Source organism: Tripterygium wilfordii, chromosome 23 (genome assembly GCF_013401445.1).
Source record: "Tripterygium wilfordii isolate XIE 37 chromosome 23, ASM1340144v1, whole genome shotgun sequence".
NCBI classification, from domain to species: domain Eukaryota; kingdom Viridiplantae; phylum Streptophyta; class Magnoliopsida; order Celastrales; family Celastraceae; genus Tripterygium; species Tripterygium wilfordii.
Window position 1 is genome coordinate 1,678,055 of NC_052254.1, and position 19,223 is coordinate 1,697,277.

The following is a 19,223-nucleotide window of genomic DNA, read 5'->3' on the forward strand; positions in this document are numbered from 1 at the left end:
CAATGAGTGGCCAAAAGGATATTACTCCCAATGAGAATTGAACTCAAAACCTCCCGAATCCATACAATTTGACCACCGAGAACAGGAAGTAAATGTTCACACACCATTTGAATTTCAATTTTTGAAACACAAACAATTAGTAACTATGATACACAAGCCATCCTTAATTGATTTGAGATAGAAAAATTAATCAACAAGATTGGAGGTGGAATCATAATCATCCTCCCATTCAAAATGAAAGCTTGATTTTGAAGCTGAAGAATGGCATTGCCAAAGTAGACTCCAACAACAATTCCACTCCATAAATCAAGCTCCCTTTTCACCCCATTTTCATTGCTTTCTTTGGTCACATTTCCACTCCTTTTGAGTTTTGACCATACAAATTGCTTTAACAATGCTGCATTATCATTCATCAGAATCTCTATGTAAAACCACATTTTCTGCATATCACATGGAAATCAGCCTAATACATCAAAAAACACCTTAAGACCTCCACCAATTACTGTCTTTCATAATTGCTATTCATTCACCTCCACTACAAACATCTCATCATGACTGTTTTATTTTTCTTATTTTCCCTTCCAATGGTGATGAGACTTGGGATTCACAAAAGGAAAAAGATGGATTAAGAAATGGTAAAATTGTGAAATAAGTAATCAACCAATGAAAGTTTTATTGCTAGAATAAATCATACATATGAATTCATACTATATTACAATAGTCCACCAAACACATCATAACACAAACTCCAACAACCCCAACAATGATATATAATTAAAATCAAACCTAAAATCCCAAATAATTTAATAAATATAATTTTTTTGAATACATATATTGGAAAAAGAATCTCATCCCATTTCCCCTCCCTTACCCTTCTCTCTCATGGGCTCGAAAAAACCTAGAGAGAGGAAGTGGGAAAGGAGAGAAAGCAAAAGGAACAAAGTCTGGATGGAGAAAAATGAGAAAAACCAAACTAAGGGCTGTCTGTCTAGAAGACCAAACCAAAAGCAAGTGCCACCACAGATGCAAAGAAAGTAGGCACAAACACAGCAGCTTCAGATGCTGGTGCTGGTGCAGGAGAATCAGCTGCTGCAGCCATTTGAATTGATGACATGGCCATCAATACCACCATCATCAATGTAACCAAAGCCTTCATCTTCATTGCCTCCATTTCTTCACACAAAAATTTGATTTATTGGGACTCTACAATTCCTCCTGAAAATGGGTTTTCTTGGAATTATAGAGAGAATAATCACAAAGAGACAATAGTAATGCTAATGGTGGTGGGGTGTATATATACACACATAGGGAAGAGAGAAAGAATTTGGGGCAGCTGCCCAATGTGACCGTTGCGGCAAGTAAGGTAGAGAGAGAGTGCCCGGAGAGTAGACAGGGTTGCTTTTGGCTTGGTTGCCATACAGCTGGCCCAATGGTCTCTGTAGGCCCCAGCTTTTGCTGTCTTTCTAACCACTATTTTTTGGAATTTTAAGTGCTTTAATTAGTTAATTATATTTATCAAGTCAGGGTTTTTAACTTTTATGGGTGTCTTTTGTTTTTTGGTTTGAAGGAAATTAAGGAGAGGTGATGAGTTGTTTTGGGTTTGGGGGGATTGATTGAATGGCTTCCATCTTTGTTGTCTAAATTGGTTTGTGCTAAACATGTGCTGCTACACATGGTTGCCATGGGACTTACAATCATTCCCATTGCCACCACAAAACCATTAACAATTATGAATACTAATTACTTTTATCTCAGCTATCACAAATATTTAGATGGATGAATACGATTTCATATGAATCATATGAGACCTATAATTTTACATGAATTATTATTCATCTCAACATTTAAGATTGTCGGGATACTGAGATACATAGTATTTTCGAACCAACAAATAGGAAAACAACAAACAAGCAAATGGAGTTGTTAATAATTTGATTTATTTTATATGCAAAGAATGATAATTGAAGGACATGCATAAGAAGCATCATGAATTTGAAAAGTGGGACATACCCAAGGTTTTTAAAACCGGACCGGTCATCAAACCGGAAAAGTTTTCGGTTCACGATTCAAAGGTTCAATCGGGGTTCAAACCGGGTTCGAACCGGTTTTAACGTAATGAATTATTTATATATATATTTATATTATATGCATATAATATGTAAGAAAACTTCATATAAATACAATATATTCAAATAAAGTACAATTTTAAACAAAGAAAATCTCATAGCCTAATGGTTAAAGCCTTTTTTAATGAACAAAAGGTCATGAGTTCAAACCCTACAAATAACAAAATTTCAAAAATATTTTATTAATTTTAATAAATGACCGAACCGGTCAAAACCGGCCCGGTTCTAACCGGTTCAACCGAAGAACCGGCCGGTTCAACCGGAAATATCCCGGTTCATCAATTACCGGTTCTGGCCCCTCAACCGGACCGGACAAGTGGCCGGCCACCGGTTGGACCGGTCCGACCGGCCGGTCCGGTCCGGTTTTCAAAACCTTGGACATACCCAGAAGCATCTGAATTTGAATTAACACACATTTGCTTTCTACACCCAATTGAAAGTCGTGAAATTTTGAATGATTCGAGAAACTACTATGTTGATTGTACTATTAAGTTCTTTGGTGATGAATACTCTTTTAATTACTTTGAAACAAAGGTGACACAAAAGGGTCTATAAAAGGAGCTAGAGACATATGGGCTCACCGCTCAAGTATACAAGACCAAACGAGTCCAACAAGCCCATCACTTGCAAATTTTCAGCCCAATCTTTCTTTATTTTCAGGTCCAAGCCCAACATCGGATTGGGCTGAACTCAACTGGGTAAGTCTTCAGCTTGCCATTCTCACCTGGCCCGGTCCGGCCCAATGTATAGCCCAATGTCCACGTGGCGTTATCTTACGGAACCAGAAGACAAACGATTCATTGGAGCCACTAGTAATGCCTGTAATCCAAGCCTCTTCTTTCAATGGAACCGATATCTCCTCCTCTGCACCTCCATCTCCAGACTCTTCAACGACTGAACCAAACCCAATCAAAAACGACTCCCCAAAATTCGTAGTTAGCCATGTCTTTGGCTTCAAGTAGCTACCCATCTCTCTACTCTTCACCATCGTTGCCTAGAGCTACACAAACCAAGAGAAGCCCACTTCTGCACTCTCAATCCAGGCACTTTTCCTTTAATGACTGCTCAATTCAGAGCAGTTCGAGTTATTTTTACAATACCGATTTGAGAAGATCATTGAATTTTGTCGTTAAAGCATCGGAAACCGAGGAGAAAACAGCAAAACAAGAGAGTGGAAGTGAAGGAGGAGAAGGGGAAGAGGGGAAGTATGAAGAGTATGAAGTGGTGTTGGATCAGCCTTATGGACTCATATTTGCCAAGGGAAGAGATGGCGGGACTTACATTGATGCTATTGCTCCTGGTGGATCAGCTGACAAGTCTGGGAAGTTTGAAGTTGGGGACAAAGTACTTGCCACCAGGTTTTCTTTACTCATTTTCTTTATTGTTTTTCCTTTTATGCTTTCAGTATCTTCATTCTGTCAAAGTAAGAGCAAATTTATTTCATGAAGTTTGTATTGCTATTCCCTAGGTAAAAGGTCCAGATGAATTGAGATGGTCTGGCTTATTGAAAAAATATTGGGAATATACATGTACATGAATAGACCTAGAACCTACAAGGCTGGGGAAGGATTCATTCCCAACCAACTCGATCACTCTCGGGTGGGGAAGAGTTTATCTGCTCCTTTGATCATCTGAAGGATAATTTTTGAGGTGGGGCTGTACCAAAATATTCATTGATAAATAGACTCAATACCAGTAGTAGAAAGCCAACTAAGTATCCCATCCCTGCTCCTTCCATGCCAACCATGCCTCCCTGTCATCCTCTTTGGGCTCAGCTAGTAATGGCACTTGAATCTGCATACCACATGACCCTCCGTTGTTAGGATAATAGTTTGGATCAATCCTTGTGTCCATTTGACCACCCATAGGGATCTTGCCCACAAGTTTGTTGTTGCTTAAATCCCAAGTTGCAAGTTCTTGCAAATTTGACAATGTATGTGGTAACTGGTAAGGAACCAGATAGCATATTGTATGATAAGTCCAAGCTCTCTAGACTCCCCAGATTACGGAAAGTTTCTGACATTGCACCCGAGAGATTGTTATTTGACAAGTTGAGTAGTTTTAGCCCCTTCAGATCACCTAAAGAAGCAGAAGTTTCCCCAGATAGCCTGTTCTTCGACACGTCTAGCAAAGAGTAGATACCAAGACTGTGGCTTGAGAGACTTTGTCTTGACTTCTTTCGATTTACTATTGTTGAGAAAAATAAAGATCTAATGGACGGTTTATAAGCCAATGAGTTTCCTTGATTGAGTAAGATGCGTGTCCCCATCAGATTTAGAGTTCATAGTAATAACACGTCACCTTTTCTTTTTCTTTTTTTTGAAGATTCATTTTAGCAATAACACACTGTTTTTCTATGCCTTTTGGATTTCTTAATAACTTTGGACACTCCATCTAAGTGTACATAACCATATAGTTATTGAGAACATGACTTTACAGTCTAATTTGTGTTCAGTGCAGTATTTGGGGATGAGATATGGCCTGCTGCTGAGTATGGGAGGACAATGTACACCATGCGCCAGAGAATTGGTCCGTTACTCATGAAAATGCAGAAAAGAGATGGTTCGTTCATTACATATTCTTGCATATTTACCATTCCCTAACTTTCAAGACTTATGAAAGAATACGTGCACATGAGCACTCAAGAAAAAAAAAAGCACAGTCGTCATTGAAACCGATAGAATTGAAATGATTATTCCATTCTTGTTGAGTTTTTAATTTTAGGTCATGATGCGAGGATTTGATTTTTGTTCTGCCTTCCAGGGAAGATGGAGTACACAGGCGAATTAACAGAAAAGGAGATTATCAGAGAGGAGAGAAACTCGGGGGTAATTAGTAATAGAGTGAGGGAAATCCAAGTGAGTAAAACCTCTTAATTAAGTATGAGGCACTTATTGGTCTCTTTCTGCCTATTTATGTGAGGTGAGGAAATATTCATTGTAACATAACAGTGTGAGTGTCTATGAATTTGCAATGTATTTAGATGCAAAATTACCTGAGAAAAAAGGAACAGAAGCAAAGCAGAGAGCAGGACCTCCGTGAAGGGCTGCTGCTGTACAAGTAAGCCTGCAATAACATGACTATTTTCTGATTCTTGGGATACAATTTGGTATTTCTTTTCTTTCTTAGTTTTGTTGTCTGTATTTTTTGTAAAGGGATGCCAAATATGAGGAAGCGCGGGAGAAATTTGAGTCCTTGTTGGGATCAAAACCAAGTCCGGATGAAGCTTCAGTGGCAAGTTACAATGTTGCATGTTGTTATTCCAAGCTTAATCAGGTAAGGTCTCTTGTTTGCTTCAGGAGGAAAATCCTTGTCAATTATTTTAAGAAGAGTAGAGATCAAATCATGCTTAAGCTTAGTTATTTTGTGAAATTTGTTGACAGATACAAGCTGGACTTTCCGCGCTTGATGAGGCCTTGAAGTCAGGATTCGAAGATTTTAAGGTAGTCTGATAGATTAAGCCGTGCTTTGCATCTTATTAGTAGGCCACAGATTAACTGAAATTGGTGTTAACAGAGAATCCGGAATGATCCTGACCTTGCCAACTTGAGAACATCTGAAGAATTTGAAACTCTTATGAAAAAGTTCGACGAATCATTCATCAATGAGAATGCCATCAATGCCATCAAATCTCTTTTTGGCTTCGGCAAGAAGTAAAGCCATGAATCTATTTCAGAGATTGAAGTATCCAAGGCCTAAGGATTAGGCCGAGCCCTTTGGTGATTCATATAATTATTTCCTTTGTAAGTTTTTGTTCATAGCTTTTGTTTAGGTTGATTTCTCAAGTGTTCAATGCAATTCTTGGGGGGGTTGTTGCTTTAATTTCATTTCCCCCCTTATGCTTGGAGTTTAATACATGTTCTCTTGATACCATAACTAAACATAATAATACTGTAAATCTGCGTGGCATAGGAGGCAGCCTACCTCACTTGGCACCTCTTCACATCCAACGGCAACGCGTGGCATGGGTGGGCAGCGTACTGATTCATGTTTCCTACTACTAGTTCAGGTTTCGCTTGAGACAAATCTGTGAGAAGTATGACCACAAGCTCGCGGAATAACCTGGAGAAGCCTTACACGCAACGAGAGGCACAATTGTTTCACACTGGGCTACCCAGTTTGCTTTCCCTCCGCTAGCAACCCCTCACATCGCTTGTCTTGGTTGCCGAAACAAACCACTGCTCGCAGCTCTAGCTTGGTACTCTATCGCCAACTAACCACATTCCTTTTTTCTGTCAAAATGCGCTGATACAAAGCCCTGCACCAGTACATTAAACCACCCCTAAATCTGTGGTATTTTCCCTGTTAAAAAGGAAAAATGAGAGATGCAATTTGTTTTCTACCGTTACGCGGAACCCATAAAAGAGGTATCAAGCCTTTAAGCAATTGCTTTAGGTTCTAGAACGCATTTCATACCATTCCAAATCTTTTGGACTAAAATGTAGCAAAAGATATTAGCTAAAACTCACAGGCAAATCCAAAAGCCAAAAACAAAGGCTATGAAACAGTTATTATTATAGATAAAAGAAGCATAAAGTTTGATTTCTGGCATGAAAACCAGATTAGCTTAAAGGCCTCTCCTTTCTGCAGCATCCCGACCAGCGTTGAGATTCTGTCAAAGTACATTTCCCCGTAAACTCATAGAGCTCTACACCTTCACATTTTATTTTACTTTTACGCAAAAGAATATCAAAGAGATAGTCAATGTACATGCATCTTGAATCTATTACCAAATTAACTCTTAAATGTCTACAAGGATAACCCTGATGATAAACAAAAAAATTCACCAATCATTTGTCCGGTAGAGCCGTCAAAGCCATCTCTCACTATCTTCTTCAGGTTTATGTCTCAAAATCTTGAACAGCCATGCCATAGAGCTTTCCTTTACAACTTAAACCAAAAGTCCGCGCAGACTGCATCACAAGAAAAAAAAAAAGGGAAAAAAAAGTAAAAAAAATAAAAATAAAACAGAAAGTAAGAAGAGATTGGAGATTTATATGACGATACTTACAAATTATTTCTTCAAACCATTACTCGAAAGCACTTTCTTCCCATATGGACTTGTCCGAAGCACAGGAACATGGGGTCGAATTTTGTCCATCAAAGCAGAATGAAGGGCTCCCTGCTCGACAATTGAACACACCATTCAATCAATACAGCAAGAAATTACCCAATTTCCATTGGTTCATCTTGGATTTCTTTATGTCTATATTGCTATTAAACGATATGTCTTCAAAACATTCCGTTGTAGAAACATCAATGCTGCAGGAACAATTTTTGCTTATGAAATTCCCTGTAAGAGGGACACTTGAAGAAGAGGCCCTAAGACCAAATCAGATTTAGTGGAAATAAATCAAATAATTACAATCAGGCAAAGACATAATTAACATCTTTGACTTGGAGAGGAAGGAAACCTTTTGAAACAGATTTAACCATAGCAAAGACATCACTTCTTTTTGAGGCACTCTATGCATTTGTGGCATAACCATCCCAGCCACACTGCTGGACAGTTTTCTGTTTCGCCACGGATTCTATAGAATAGTGACAAGGCACGGGTATTCTGGACCACACGACTTCCTAAGAACAAGAATGGGAGATGAAGATAATGAGTGTACTGACCTTCGACAGATGCAGTGCTGCTTGGATAACATAATTTCCATACGGATCCTGCATGATTTGATCCAAGTGAGCAGTATCTATCAGCTCCCGGATAATACGATCACGGTTTTCCTCACCTGCATATTTCAGGCATTTCTCAACCACATTACTGCTATATTTCTGCATGGACAAGTCTCCATAGTTTCCATCCAACTGATCAAGAATATCCTCTGTAGCCCAAGGAAGTCGAAGCTCAAAAACAAACTGCACAACATAGTTCCTACAATTTGAAAAAGAAGAAAGATGTCAAGATGAATCATTAGTTGATAAATGCATGTGGAAGACAGTATTTGGTTGCATTATTAGAGCATGTATTAGATAATATTTCTGACCTAAAAGTAACAAATGCTTTATGGTCTTTTAAACCACATTATACTACACTGTTTCAATCTCATTTATAAACATGGAGCTCTTGAGGCTGCTTAGAATTAATCAAAAGATTCAAAGAAATGGTTCGCAAGCAAGGCACATAAACACATGCCTGTGTGAAAAAGAATAAAATACTTTTTTCCCTTTTCAGAAAATAACACACAGATTGATGACATTTTAGCAGGGTCTTGTCAGTGTTAGCAACATGACTAATGGCCCAGCTATATTTAGGCAACTCACCACTTTGAATTAATGTTGCCTGGAAAATTATCGTACTGTAAAAATACTTGATGATAGAGATAAACATACTTTTTTTTTGGTTGGAAAAGTTAATGGTATAGAGCTAAACATATATTCAAAATATTCAATAAAATGAAGTTTGATTAAAGAGAGCACACCAAATCACCATTACAGTCTTTTCCACTATATAGGAGAACTAAAACTACAAAAGCGATATTCACTATTAAAAGTTATGAAATTAATGAGATTCTTTGTCAATGAAGCCTTAGATATGGTGACTGGTGAAACTTCTACAACCACATTTTCTTGCCTAAGCCAAAATAAGGAAGAAAACGAGAAAATGAAATGGAGGAAAGTGGAGACAAATAGAAAGAGCCTCAGGACATGAAAAAAAAATACATATACACATTATAGTTCAAACTTGAAGACAACTACGCAGAAAATAACCGTGAAGCATTTGTTCAGAGTTAATAATTTCTGTCATTTACAAGAGCATATCAAAACCTTTAGAGATGGATCACCATATAAAGACTATTCTTTGTAAAAATGGGTCATAGCCAGTGCGCTCAGAAATCTTCTGCTCAAATATAATAGAAAATTTTGTAAGGAAAAAGAGTAAGATACCCAAATGGATCTTGACAGAGGATTAGAGCATTTGAAGTGATCTCAGAGACCAATTGGCGCCTTTGCTCAGCCTCAGAATAGGTTAGGCATTTTTGCAGTACACAACAGCCATGGCGATCAGTTGCAAGCTCCACACAATTAGTAGTTGCAGCTTCAAAAAGGAACTGCAGAAGAACTAGCTTTACTTCTCAACATAACAAGATATCCATTACAATATAGCTCACTGCGTAAGTGGGTGCGTAACTACATATGTGTGTGTTTAGACGCATCCACATGAAAGAGCTAAGGTTGATGGCAAATAAGTAAATAACTAGTCAAGTGGTGTTTGGATAAAAAGATGAAACTCACTTTTTTGAATTAGGATTAGGTAATGGAATTTTGGTTTAAACCAATTGATCAGCCTACTCTTTTGCTCACTCGTACTAGGGGCAATAGTAATAGTGTGTTCAAACTTCCACAGAATTAGATGCATCATGCAACAACAGATAATACTTACCTCACTATACTCAGGCATCAAATACTGCAAGCAGCGTTGTGCAACATGGTTACCATTCATATTTTTCATCAAAGTCACTATACCAGGCTTCAGAGAGGAAACTATAATAGAAAACTGCTCTGGAGTAGTAAGGGTCTCGATCACCTTCTGAACAGCCCGTGTCCTGTATTTTAAAAGAGCATCTCAGCATGGCATTTAAACACATCAAACGAAGAGGCAATAACATTACTTGTATGAAGAAGAAGACACACAGAGATTGAGAGAGGTACAAACCCATGCATGTCACATGAAATCTTAATCAGATCTCCAGCTTTTCTAGTTATTGCTTGAAGCACTTTCATATGCTGATCCTCACTGCACACTTCAAGCAGTTTCTGGACTAGGTAATTCCCAAAAGGGTCCGTCATGAGCTCGACAATGTGATCAACAATCTCTAGAAATATCTTTTCAACATCTTCTGGGGTTCCCTCTGAAAATTTTCTCTGTAAAAGGCGGCAACCATTTTGATCCTTTGCCATATGGTATATTCTACCAGACATTTCATCCACGGAGTCATATTTCAGTATCTGGGGCCTCATGTTAGTACTTCTAATATCAAAAGTGTCAGGGGACCAATTCCATGAGTCCAAACTATCTAAATGAAACATTCCAGCATTTGGAGTGGATAAACTATGGCGAAAATGACCGTTTGATAAAAATTTTCCATTCTGGTGGCCGCGATTCAGAGATTCATGTCCTCCAACCGTGCCAAATTTTACAGCTTTAAGTGTGTTTAATCCATGTGATCTTGTCAGAATCTTCTCCGGATAATTTGGCCTAGCAACTTTGTCAAAAACACGTATAGCATTGTAATCTGATGAGGAAACCAGAGGAGTAGATTGGCTTAAACCCCTTTGAACTCCATAATTGTTCAAAAATGGTTCTAGATGAGGCCGTTCGAATTGGTGAGTCATTGGCACCTCAAAACGTTGTTGCCTCAAGTTCCTACTTGATAGCCTATTTGGGACACTCCGATTTGCTGGAAGAGGATGATGAGCTTCAAATTGCTGATTGTGAAGCTGCTGCATATACAAGAATTGCTGATGCATCCTATAATATGGTTCCTCTTCAACATTACTCCAGCTGAACCGTGGCTGGATTACTTGTTGTGAATGCAAGTAAGGAAGCAGAGATTGCCTGTCTGGAAAATTTTGATGCTGATCAGACAACATGGCAGGCTCCACCTGAGGGAAAGGCATGTTAGGAAGGAGGTGAAGACCTTTCACCTCATGAGCTGGTTGGAAGACAGCCGATAGATTGTCAACTGGCTGATAATAACCAATGGGCACCTTCTTGAATTCCTGGGCTTCAATATTATACAAATTTGAACTCTGTTGTCCCATCTTTGTCATAGTCAACTCCTCAAGTGGATGGTGTACAGTATTTGGTGATTGGAAAGACGGAGCCGTCATTACACGTGAATTCATATTACAAATTGAATTCTCTAAGCTGTTTGGCAAACGGCAGTCCAGAAAAGTGGCATTATTTGCAGAGGATTTACAATTTGACAGATGAGGGCTCAGGCTTGTGATTGTTTCCCTTTCACTCAAGCTCAAGTCTGTAAATGCTGATGTCAAGGATTGGTCATCCGGAAGATTTGTTTCTTCTGGTTGAACCCTCTTGCTGGTTGACTGCCGACTTCTCCTTACTAATAACTTTCCCTCATCCAACCTCTCATTGTTTTGTAGTTTTTCAGTGAAAGGTCCTTCGCATGAGTTTTCACAGATGGAGACCAAGCTGTCATTTAAAGACGCCCGTTTAACTCCTGACACCTCAGAATGTGAATTCCCATAAGTAGCATTTGGAATCTCACAAAGAAGCTTCTCAATGTCGTCAAACTCTAGTTCAGTTCTGCTACCATCCATCTTTCAATAAAAATATGTTGTGTTTTTTGCCAAACAACCCAAAATCTACAAGGCAATGAAGATCAATGTAAGATCCTCTGAAAGCATAGAAGTTCTAATCCATTCAGTGTCGTACATAATCAGTGCCGTACATAATCTCAATAATACAGGAAAGAATAAAAAGACAGCCAAACACCATCAGCCAAAGGATCCGCAAACATCATTTGATTCATTTCCAACAATTAGCTTGTAATCTCAACACTGATCACCACCCACGTAATGCAACCACAAAAACATACAGAATCCAGACAAAAGTAAAAAGGTTAAAGCATCCAATGAATTTCTATCTAACATTTCAACAAACTCTTAAAATCCAAATATTTATGGACCAAAAGGAAAGTATAAAACTGAATGAATGAACAAAGTCATTGTAATTTTAAACCTTAATGGTTTTTCTTTTTAATTTTCTTTTCAGAGAAAGACAGGAGCAGTGTGTACCACAAAAAGCCTCATCCAGGTATCAGCCAACACAAACAGATTCTCTATTAGAATAAAAATCAATGTCAAAACCCCACTTCGAAAACAGAACAAAAAAGGACTATCAGAAACAATACCCCCATCATTGTAGTGAGTGATCAGACAAATTGCCTCGATTTTTACGTCCAGAATCGGAGACCAGACAAACAAACAAATCTGACTCTGTCAACAATTCTCAATAAAACAGAACCCAATTACAATCAGTTAACCGAGGGAGCCAAAACCCAGAAAATCCTGATCATCAAACGTCAAAACCCAAAATAACAGAAAGACAGATCAATCTCGGCAACAAATGACAATACAACGATCAAAAAGGGAAAAACCCAATTCAGTTAAAGATGAATTAAAAACAATGCAGAAGAAAGAGAGACCCATAAGAGTGATAACAAAGGAAAAAAAACATACCATCACTGTCATCAGAGTCTCAGAGAAGCCATGGGCTTAAACGATTCAGCAGTAAAGCTGGTGCCATTTTTTATGGGTTTCTGTTGAATCAAATTCAAAGAGAGTGTGTGAGAGTGGTGGAGTTGTTGGTGAGGTCAGGGAGAGAGGCGGCGTGAAGGAGAAGGAGAGGTTTTCAAAGCACGAAACATAGGGAGAGAGCACGAAACGAACAACAACGCAACACACACAATATATACTTCTCCATACACCCCAAAAACTAGATGGATCAAAAAATATATTTTGCAATTACTACAAATCCATGCATGAATGAACGGACTTTCTCTTATACCATATATAGACATTATAGTCCATCACTCTCTCTTTCTCCGTCTCTCTTTAGTCTTTTTGCCTTTTGGTACGTTATTGGTTTTGGACCATCCCTCTTTTCAATTGCTTATAATAATGTTTGTATTATTTTTATACTTATACAATATGACCTGGCATTCACTATACGTTATTGTATTATTTTTTTTCTAGGGGTGGAAAAAAAAATGGTTCCGGATATATTTTGGGTCGGATAACATCACTTGTTTACGAAATATTTACATGTCTGGACCCTAACCCGGATTGGATTTCGGACGTACTTAATTGACCACACTCTGATTGATTTAACTTTAGATTAGTGAATCGGACAATAAGTTAATTCGGGTTAGGGTCTGAACAATTAAACTGGACAAGAATTTATGTGTTTGGACCCTGATCCTGTTTTAAACCGGACAAAAACTTTATGTTTGGATCCAAATTTCTAACAGATAGCTTATGTCCGAACTTTGTGTAATCCGATTCGAACAAATTTGATTATTTGAACCGGATAGAGTTTTGCCACCCCTAATACTTTCTATTCACTTTCTTGCTCCTTCCAATCCTTTTTAACATAAATAAATAGAATAAAATAATCACCTGTTGTACTTGATTTTAGCTCAATTGGCCACAAAATTGAGACCAATGTAATTTCCTTGCAGAATTGAAAGTAAAAAAAAAAAAGGAAAAATGAGTGAAAATTAGCAGAAACAAATAAAAACAGACATATCAAACAAAAATTACAGATCAACGTTTGAGATAATATTGAAGGGGGAAGAAAAACCCTATTTTTAGATTCCTTTTTCAACAGAAAATCAATTGAGATATTTTTTCTCCAAGTTTGAAAGGTAACGTAACTTTGGAGCATTCAATTCTCTTCAAATGTTCATGAATTGTTTGGCATATTAGACCCACTTACATTATTATATGAATAAATACAACTAAGGACGGCATGAATTAGTAACAGATAGGTGCTCGTTTTGTAGGCCATGCTATGCTAGATATGAAAAACAAAAATTAGTAGAAAATAGTTAATAAAAATTATGCTCAAACTTGCACTGAATACTTTTGGACTTGATCGTTGGCTCAGGTTGATTAGGATTTAAAGTTTAAGATTGATTTGTATTACATTTTGAATTTGGTCCTCGGCCTTTTGGATTTACGATTGATTCGTACTCGAGTGAATTGTACTCTCAGGAGTCTGGACTCGGGACTAACAAACAAGAAAATTCGCTGTAGTTATGGTGGATTAAGGACAAAACATCCGAGCAGTTATTGTTCACGTAGATCGGCATAGAAACCAATGAATTGTTCCTCCAAGGGCCCCATTTTGACAGCTTACTTTGAATTACCTTCAGATTTTTCATTACGACAGAGAAATTATTAGAAACGAGTAGGTAGGCAAATGAAATCATGAAAATATGAAAATAATGAAGAGGAAGAAGAAGAGCTAAATCTTTTTCAAAAAAGTCCAACAACATTGCAATCTTACATCAAATTGCAACGTATTACACGCCGTAACTCCAGCAAGCTGCCCTCACCATAATTTATAATTCCTACCAATAATCATAATCAAATTTACAAAAACCAGCAGCCTTAATCCAATTACGCAATTGTTACTAACATGGAGGATTGGTCATTGCTCCCTCCTCCGTTTTGCTCCGTTAATTTTTAGTATCCGTATCCTGATGTAAACATGACAAAGAGTGTGGCAGACCATCATATTCAGAATGTGTATGACAAAGGCATTTGAAAGAAATACAAAGGTAAGACGGTATTTGTATTGATTACAAATTACAAACCTGAATTATCCATGGGATTGCCAGCAGGCATTGCTGCTTCCGGCTCTTTAATTTCAACAACCACACAATCAGACATTAAGAAAGTTTTGGCTACCGAGGCTGCATGCTCGAGGCAACATCTGACCACCTGTTTAAAATAATATTTAAGTTTTTAAAACTTCTTACCATTTCAGTTGCACACTAAAGTAGAGTTCAGTAGTAGCATGGCAAGACAGATTCAGCCGATCAAGATAACACGTAATTGAGGGTGAAACTCATGTACTTAACGCAACAAGGATGTATCTATTGATGTACTACTTAAGGTACACTGTTAAGTGCTGTGCGTGTGTACAACACCATTTGCATAGAAAGACTTCCATAAACAAGCAAACCAGAGATCTGTTCCTCACCTTTGTTGGATCGATAATTCCAGCAGCCATCAGGTCTTCATATTTCCCAGTTGCAGCATTGTATCCAAACTTAGGGTTGTCACTGGAGAGCACTTTTTCACTGACCACGCTACCATTAACACCGGCATTTTTAGCAATTAACTTCAGAGGGTAGCTCAAAGCTCTCTTAACAATATCTGCTCCAACCTGCAAGTTACCAATATAATCTTGAGCTCCTTTCAAATTTAAAATTCAGATTGTACCTGGGCAAAATTACATAGATGATAAGACTCACAAAATCTAAGAATAATACAGTGCTTACTTTTTCTTCATCATTATCAAGGCTGTCCTTGATGGCATCCACCTTTGATGCAAGTCTCAGTAGGGTACACCCACCACCAACTACAATACCTTCCTCAACAGCTGCCTGTAAAACATTGAAATGTACTGACTTCGTACCATATTGGTCCTGTCGCAGAAACGAATAACTTGACTAGGATAAAACCGCTTAAATATATTAGTACATTACCTTTGTTGCATTGAGTGCATCTTCAACTCTCAGTTTCTTTTCCTTAAGCTCCGTCTCAGTTTGTGCACCAACCTTTAATTTCAACAGACCATCAGTAAGCATAATATATGCTTTATTGTACATGAACTGAAGGGTAGCACCATCCCCTTGATGCCCTTCTTGAATATGTCCTGGTGTACCATTAAAAAATATTACTTATTTTTTTTGTTACTGTTTGAGAAATTACCTGTATCACAGCAACACCTCCTGAAAGTTTTGCAATTCTCTCATTAAGTTTTTCCTTTTCATAGTCTTGCTCCGCAGCCTGCATAACAGTGTAATTGTACATTACGCAAAGCCTCAGAAATAAAAATACAGCAAGCCAAACAGGCAAGTATATAAGTATTGATATGTGCATAATCGATACATGTGTAACGGACACTCATACCTCAATAAGGTTTCGAATTTGAGCAACACGCCTTTCAACTACTTCCTGGGTGCTTCCATCACCCACAATTGTGGTTGTATCCTTGGTAAGCACCACTTTAGAAGCATTTCCCAGGACCTCCTTCCCAACTTTGTCCAAGGCAAGCCCGACCTCCTCTCGGATGACAGTTCCTGCGAGTTAAATAAAACCTTCAGTAACACACAGCAATATAAATGCAGAAGAAAAAAAAACTAAAAGACACATTCAACAGATTGAGAGAATGGAAAGATTAAGAGATATAAAGACAACAATAGTAACATGAGAACAACAAATTATATGAGACTTTGGCTGACCTCCGGTCAGAATAGCAATGTCATCGAGGTATTGGCTCTTGCGTTCTCCAAAGCCAGGAGCCTTGAGAGCAGCAATCTTTAAAGCCCCTCTAAGTTTGTTCACCACAAGAGTTGCTAAAGCCTCTTGTTCAATGTCTTCCGCAATTATGACAACAGGGTATGAGCCTCTAATTGCATCTTCCAAAATATTAATAAGATCTCTTGCATTGGTTATTTTCTTATCAACAAGAAGCAACTGCAACCAAAAGACAGAGTGTTCATTAAGATCTAAAAGGTGAAAGACTGCACTTCTATTAGAATTGCAAAATATTGCATACCTTGCAGTTCTCATATTCGACTGCCATTTTCTCACTATCGGTGACAAAGTATGGTGAGATATAACCACGATCAAATTGCATCCCTTCAACAACATATAGACTATTCTCAGCACTTTTTCCCTCCTCTAGAGTAACCACACCCTTCCGACCTACTTTACTCAAGGCTTCAGCTATCATATTTCCCACTTCATAGTTGTTTCCTGCACTAACAGCTGCAACATCTGCAAGCTCACTATCTTCAACCTGCAATCACAAATCCAATCATCATCAACATCAAAGCCTTTAGGTCAGCTCTATGAGTCCATGACTCCATGAAAGAAGTGAATGAGATCCCAGTACGGTTCAGATGTGCACAAGAGACGTCCTGTCAGAATAAGATATAATTTGCTTACCTCTTTTGAAATTTTCTTGAGCTTAGACACAAGAGACTTAGTAGTCTTCTCAATTCCCCTAGTGATTAAAACAGGATTTGCTCCTGCAGCCACTACCTGATTAATTAAAAGAATATATTAACATAGGTATTATAATGACAAAAAAATGTTACACCCAGCACGTAAATGAAAAGAAATGCATGCATGAAGGTTTTTGCAGACCTTGACACCTTCAGCAATGAGGCCTTGAGCAAGAACAACCGATGTTGTTGTCCCATCACCAGCCAAGTCATTGGTCTTGGCAGCTGCTTGTCTCACCAGCTTAGCACCAATATTCTCAACAGGGTCCTCCAACTCAACCTGAAATATTGAAGATAATAGCATTTCTCAGCATAATCGACAATACTAACTGGAATATGTCAGAAAAGTATTCCTTATACCCATAAATTGCCATCAGATATGAAAATCCAAAAAAAATAAAATGAAATTGTCATCATACTTTCAGACAGATAAAAATACTATACATATGATTAAATTTTATAAGGTGGAAAGAAAGTACACTAAATACTCAGCCTAACAAAAATCATATTCTGATGGATGCACACTTCAATGTCAACTCAAAAGAAAATTTACTGCTGTTCAGAGTTTAGAGCAAATAATACCTCCTTGGCCACAGTCACACCATCATTAACAATTTTAGGGGAGCCATACTTGCTCTCAAGAACAACATTCCTGCCTTTTGGACCAAGAGTAACTCCAACTAGATCCGCAAGCTTGTTTACACCAGTCTGTGAGAAAGGATAAAAAGATTTTGAGGCATGGCTAACACCAAAGGGCTTTACATTAAACAACACGAGGTAGATAAAAAAGCAGAATTTTATACAAAGACTTACTTGCAATTTCTTAATAGCAGAGCCATCCTTGTTAAAATGTAAATCCTTTGCCATGGCACATATCTTGGGAGAACGTGATCTCCGCAAAACTACATTCTGTTTCCTCCCAAATGAGGTGGAAGAAATGGAAGCAAGAGATGACAACCGGTTTGAAGAAGATGCCAGCTTCTTATCCAAACTGGGAGCAACCAAAGAACCAGCTGACGACATAGCAGTGAAAGTGTAAGCCATTTGCCCCTTTATCGCTGTCAAATTCAACATACCTCACTTTAGAAATTCCATCCATTTTCACGACAACCAAACAAACAATCTTAAAACAGAATAAACAATTAGATTACTGAAAGAGAGACAGGGCAACATCCAACGTATATGTCCATCACACATGGATTCTATATGTTGGAAAAAAAAATCCCTACACCAACTAAGCAAATCACCTCAGACATCACCAATGCTTAAATTTCGATCCTCACAAAACAACTTACCACAAAAGGAAAGCATGCAACAGCTCATTGGACAAATAACTAATTGTTGAATATAAAGTACACTGAACCACAAGTATACTTGATTCAATCCAATTATGGTACTTCCAGCCAGTCCAGTGTCATACTTGATTCAATCTTATTATCTAACATCCAGCCAGTTCAGTATCAAGTATGGTACTTCCAGCCAGTCCAGTACCATACTTGATTCAATCCAATTATCTAGCATTAAAGAACATACGAAATCTCATAACTTACACACACATTCACAACAAAAAGGAAACGAAAAAACGAATATTTGGCCATTTCAAAACAAACAGAAAGAGAAGCCACAAGTGAGAAATCGCCAAGTTTCGGGCTTTTCTACAAACAGAAGTATCAGTACACACAGAAAATCCAAATGAATAAAATGGACCAGGGTGTTCAGGTTCTGAGAGAATCGAAGAACTTACAGGTAATCGACGGTGGTGGAGGCTGAGCAGATTAGGGTTTAGAGAGGTTTTGGATAAGTCGGAGTGCACTGGCTTATTCTTGGTAATTCACACCCTCGCGCCTTCGACTGAGTTGGAGTAGCTTTTAGGTTTTGTTCGGTATAAAAGAGTAACAAACGGTCCTATTAGCTCTTGAAGATTCCAGTCAATATGAACCGTTGGATTTGAACACCCCATGCCGTTTGTTTGTCGTACACAAGAACACTCTAGAATACTGGGCCAAGATATCAATTAGGCTCCGTCCAAAAAGTTTATACTGGGCTAACGAGTAAATTAGGCCATACTGGGCCACAGATTCGTTGGCCCAAACATGTAGGCCAGACTAAGACACAAGCCCAATTACGTACAAAAGGCCCAAACCAAAGACAAAAAGGGCTACTGCCGTACTCGACTGGATGGGGACATCCATGTCCTTTTATATTTAGGGTTTTCCAACGCTTTCTGATTTTCCCCTTGAGCACGACTCCTTAAAGTCGTTAAATACGAAACCACAAACATCACTGGCGGTGACATAGTAATCTCTAACCGACCAATATT

At 38.2% G+C, this 19,223-nt stretch overlaps 4 protein-coding genes across 6 annotated transcripts; 1 reads left to right on the forward strand and 3 right to left on the reverse strand.

Moving 5' to 3' along the window:
- Positions 1-649: 649 nt before the first annotated feature.
- Positions 650-1,268, reverse strand: LOC119993582 (arabinogalactan protein 13-like). The gene has a single exon (XM_038840769.1). The coding sequence runs from the start codon at positions 1,169-1,171 to the stop codon at positions 989-991; it is 183 nt and encodes a 60-aa protein (XP_038696697.1). The 5' UTR covers positions 1,172-1,268; the 3' UTR covers positions 650-988.
- Positions 1,269-2,950: 1,682 nt separating this feature from the next.
- LOC119993482 (protein MET1, chloroplastic) lies at positions 2,951-6,474 on the forward strand. 3 transcript variants are annotated; one of them, XR_005466536.1, is made up of 8 exons: positions 2,951-3,484; positions 4,582-4,688; positions 4,890-4,984; positions 5,110-5,186; positions 5,282-5,402; positions 5,510-5,569; positions 5,643-5,869; positions 6,039-6,474. XR_005466536.1 is itself a non-coding variant. In XM_038840638.1 (7 exons), the coding sequence occupies exons 1-7, from the start codon at positions 3,069-3,071 to the stop codon at positions 5,781-5,783; spliced, it is 1,017 nt and encodes a 338-aa protein (XP_038696566.1). In that variant the 5' UTR covers positions 2,951-3,068; the 3' UTR covers positions 5,784-6,001. The 3 variants fall into 3 exon arrangements, 1 of the variants encoding a protein (XP_038696566.1); XR_005466537.1 differs by having other exon boundaries at positions 6,042-6,474; XM_038840638.1 differs by lacking the exon at positions 6,039-6,474 and having other exon boundaries at positions 5,643-6,001.
- Positions 6,475-6,621: 147 nt separating this feature from the next.
- Positions 6,622-12,720, reverse strand: LOC119993481 (pumilio homolog 12-like). The gene is made up of 7 exons (XM_038840637.1): positions 12,339-12,720; positions 9,787-11,462; positions 9,514-9,676; positions 9,018-9,181; positions 7,746-8,004; positions 7,138-7,248; positions 6,622-7,039 (listed from the first exon to the last, which is right to left on the reverse strand). Exons 2-6 carry the CDS (start codon positions 11,415-11,417, stop codon positions 7,141-7,143), a joined length of 2,325 nt encoding a protein of 774 aa, XP_038696565.1. The 5' UTR covers positions 11,418-11,462; positions 12,339-12,720; the 3' UTR covers positions 6,622-7,039; positions 7,138-7,140.
- Positions 12,721-14,108: 1,388 nt separating this feature from the next.
- On the reverse strand, positions 14,109-18,793 carry LOC119992483 (chaperonin 60 subunit beta 3, chloroplastic). The gene is made up of 14 exons (XM_038839202.1): positions 18,648-18,793; positions 17,717-17,961; positions 17,486-17,611; positions 17,046-17,183; positions 16,845-16,940; positions 16,453-16,695; positions 16,136-16,370; positions 15,804-15,973; positions 15,603-15,680; positions 15,377-15,448; positions 15,170-15,274; positions 14,869-15,054; positions 14,480-14,606; positions 14,109-14,362 (listed from the first exon to the last, which is right to left on the reverse strand). The coding sequence occupies exons 2-14, from the start codon at positions 17,945-17,947 to the stop codon at positions 14,349-14,351; spliced, it is 1,821 nt and encodes a 606-aa protein (XP_038695130.1). The 5' UTR covers positions 17,948-17,961; positions 18,648-18,793; the 3' UTR covers positions 14,109-14,348.
- Between the last annotated feature and the right edge of the window lie 430 nt (positions 18,794-19,223).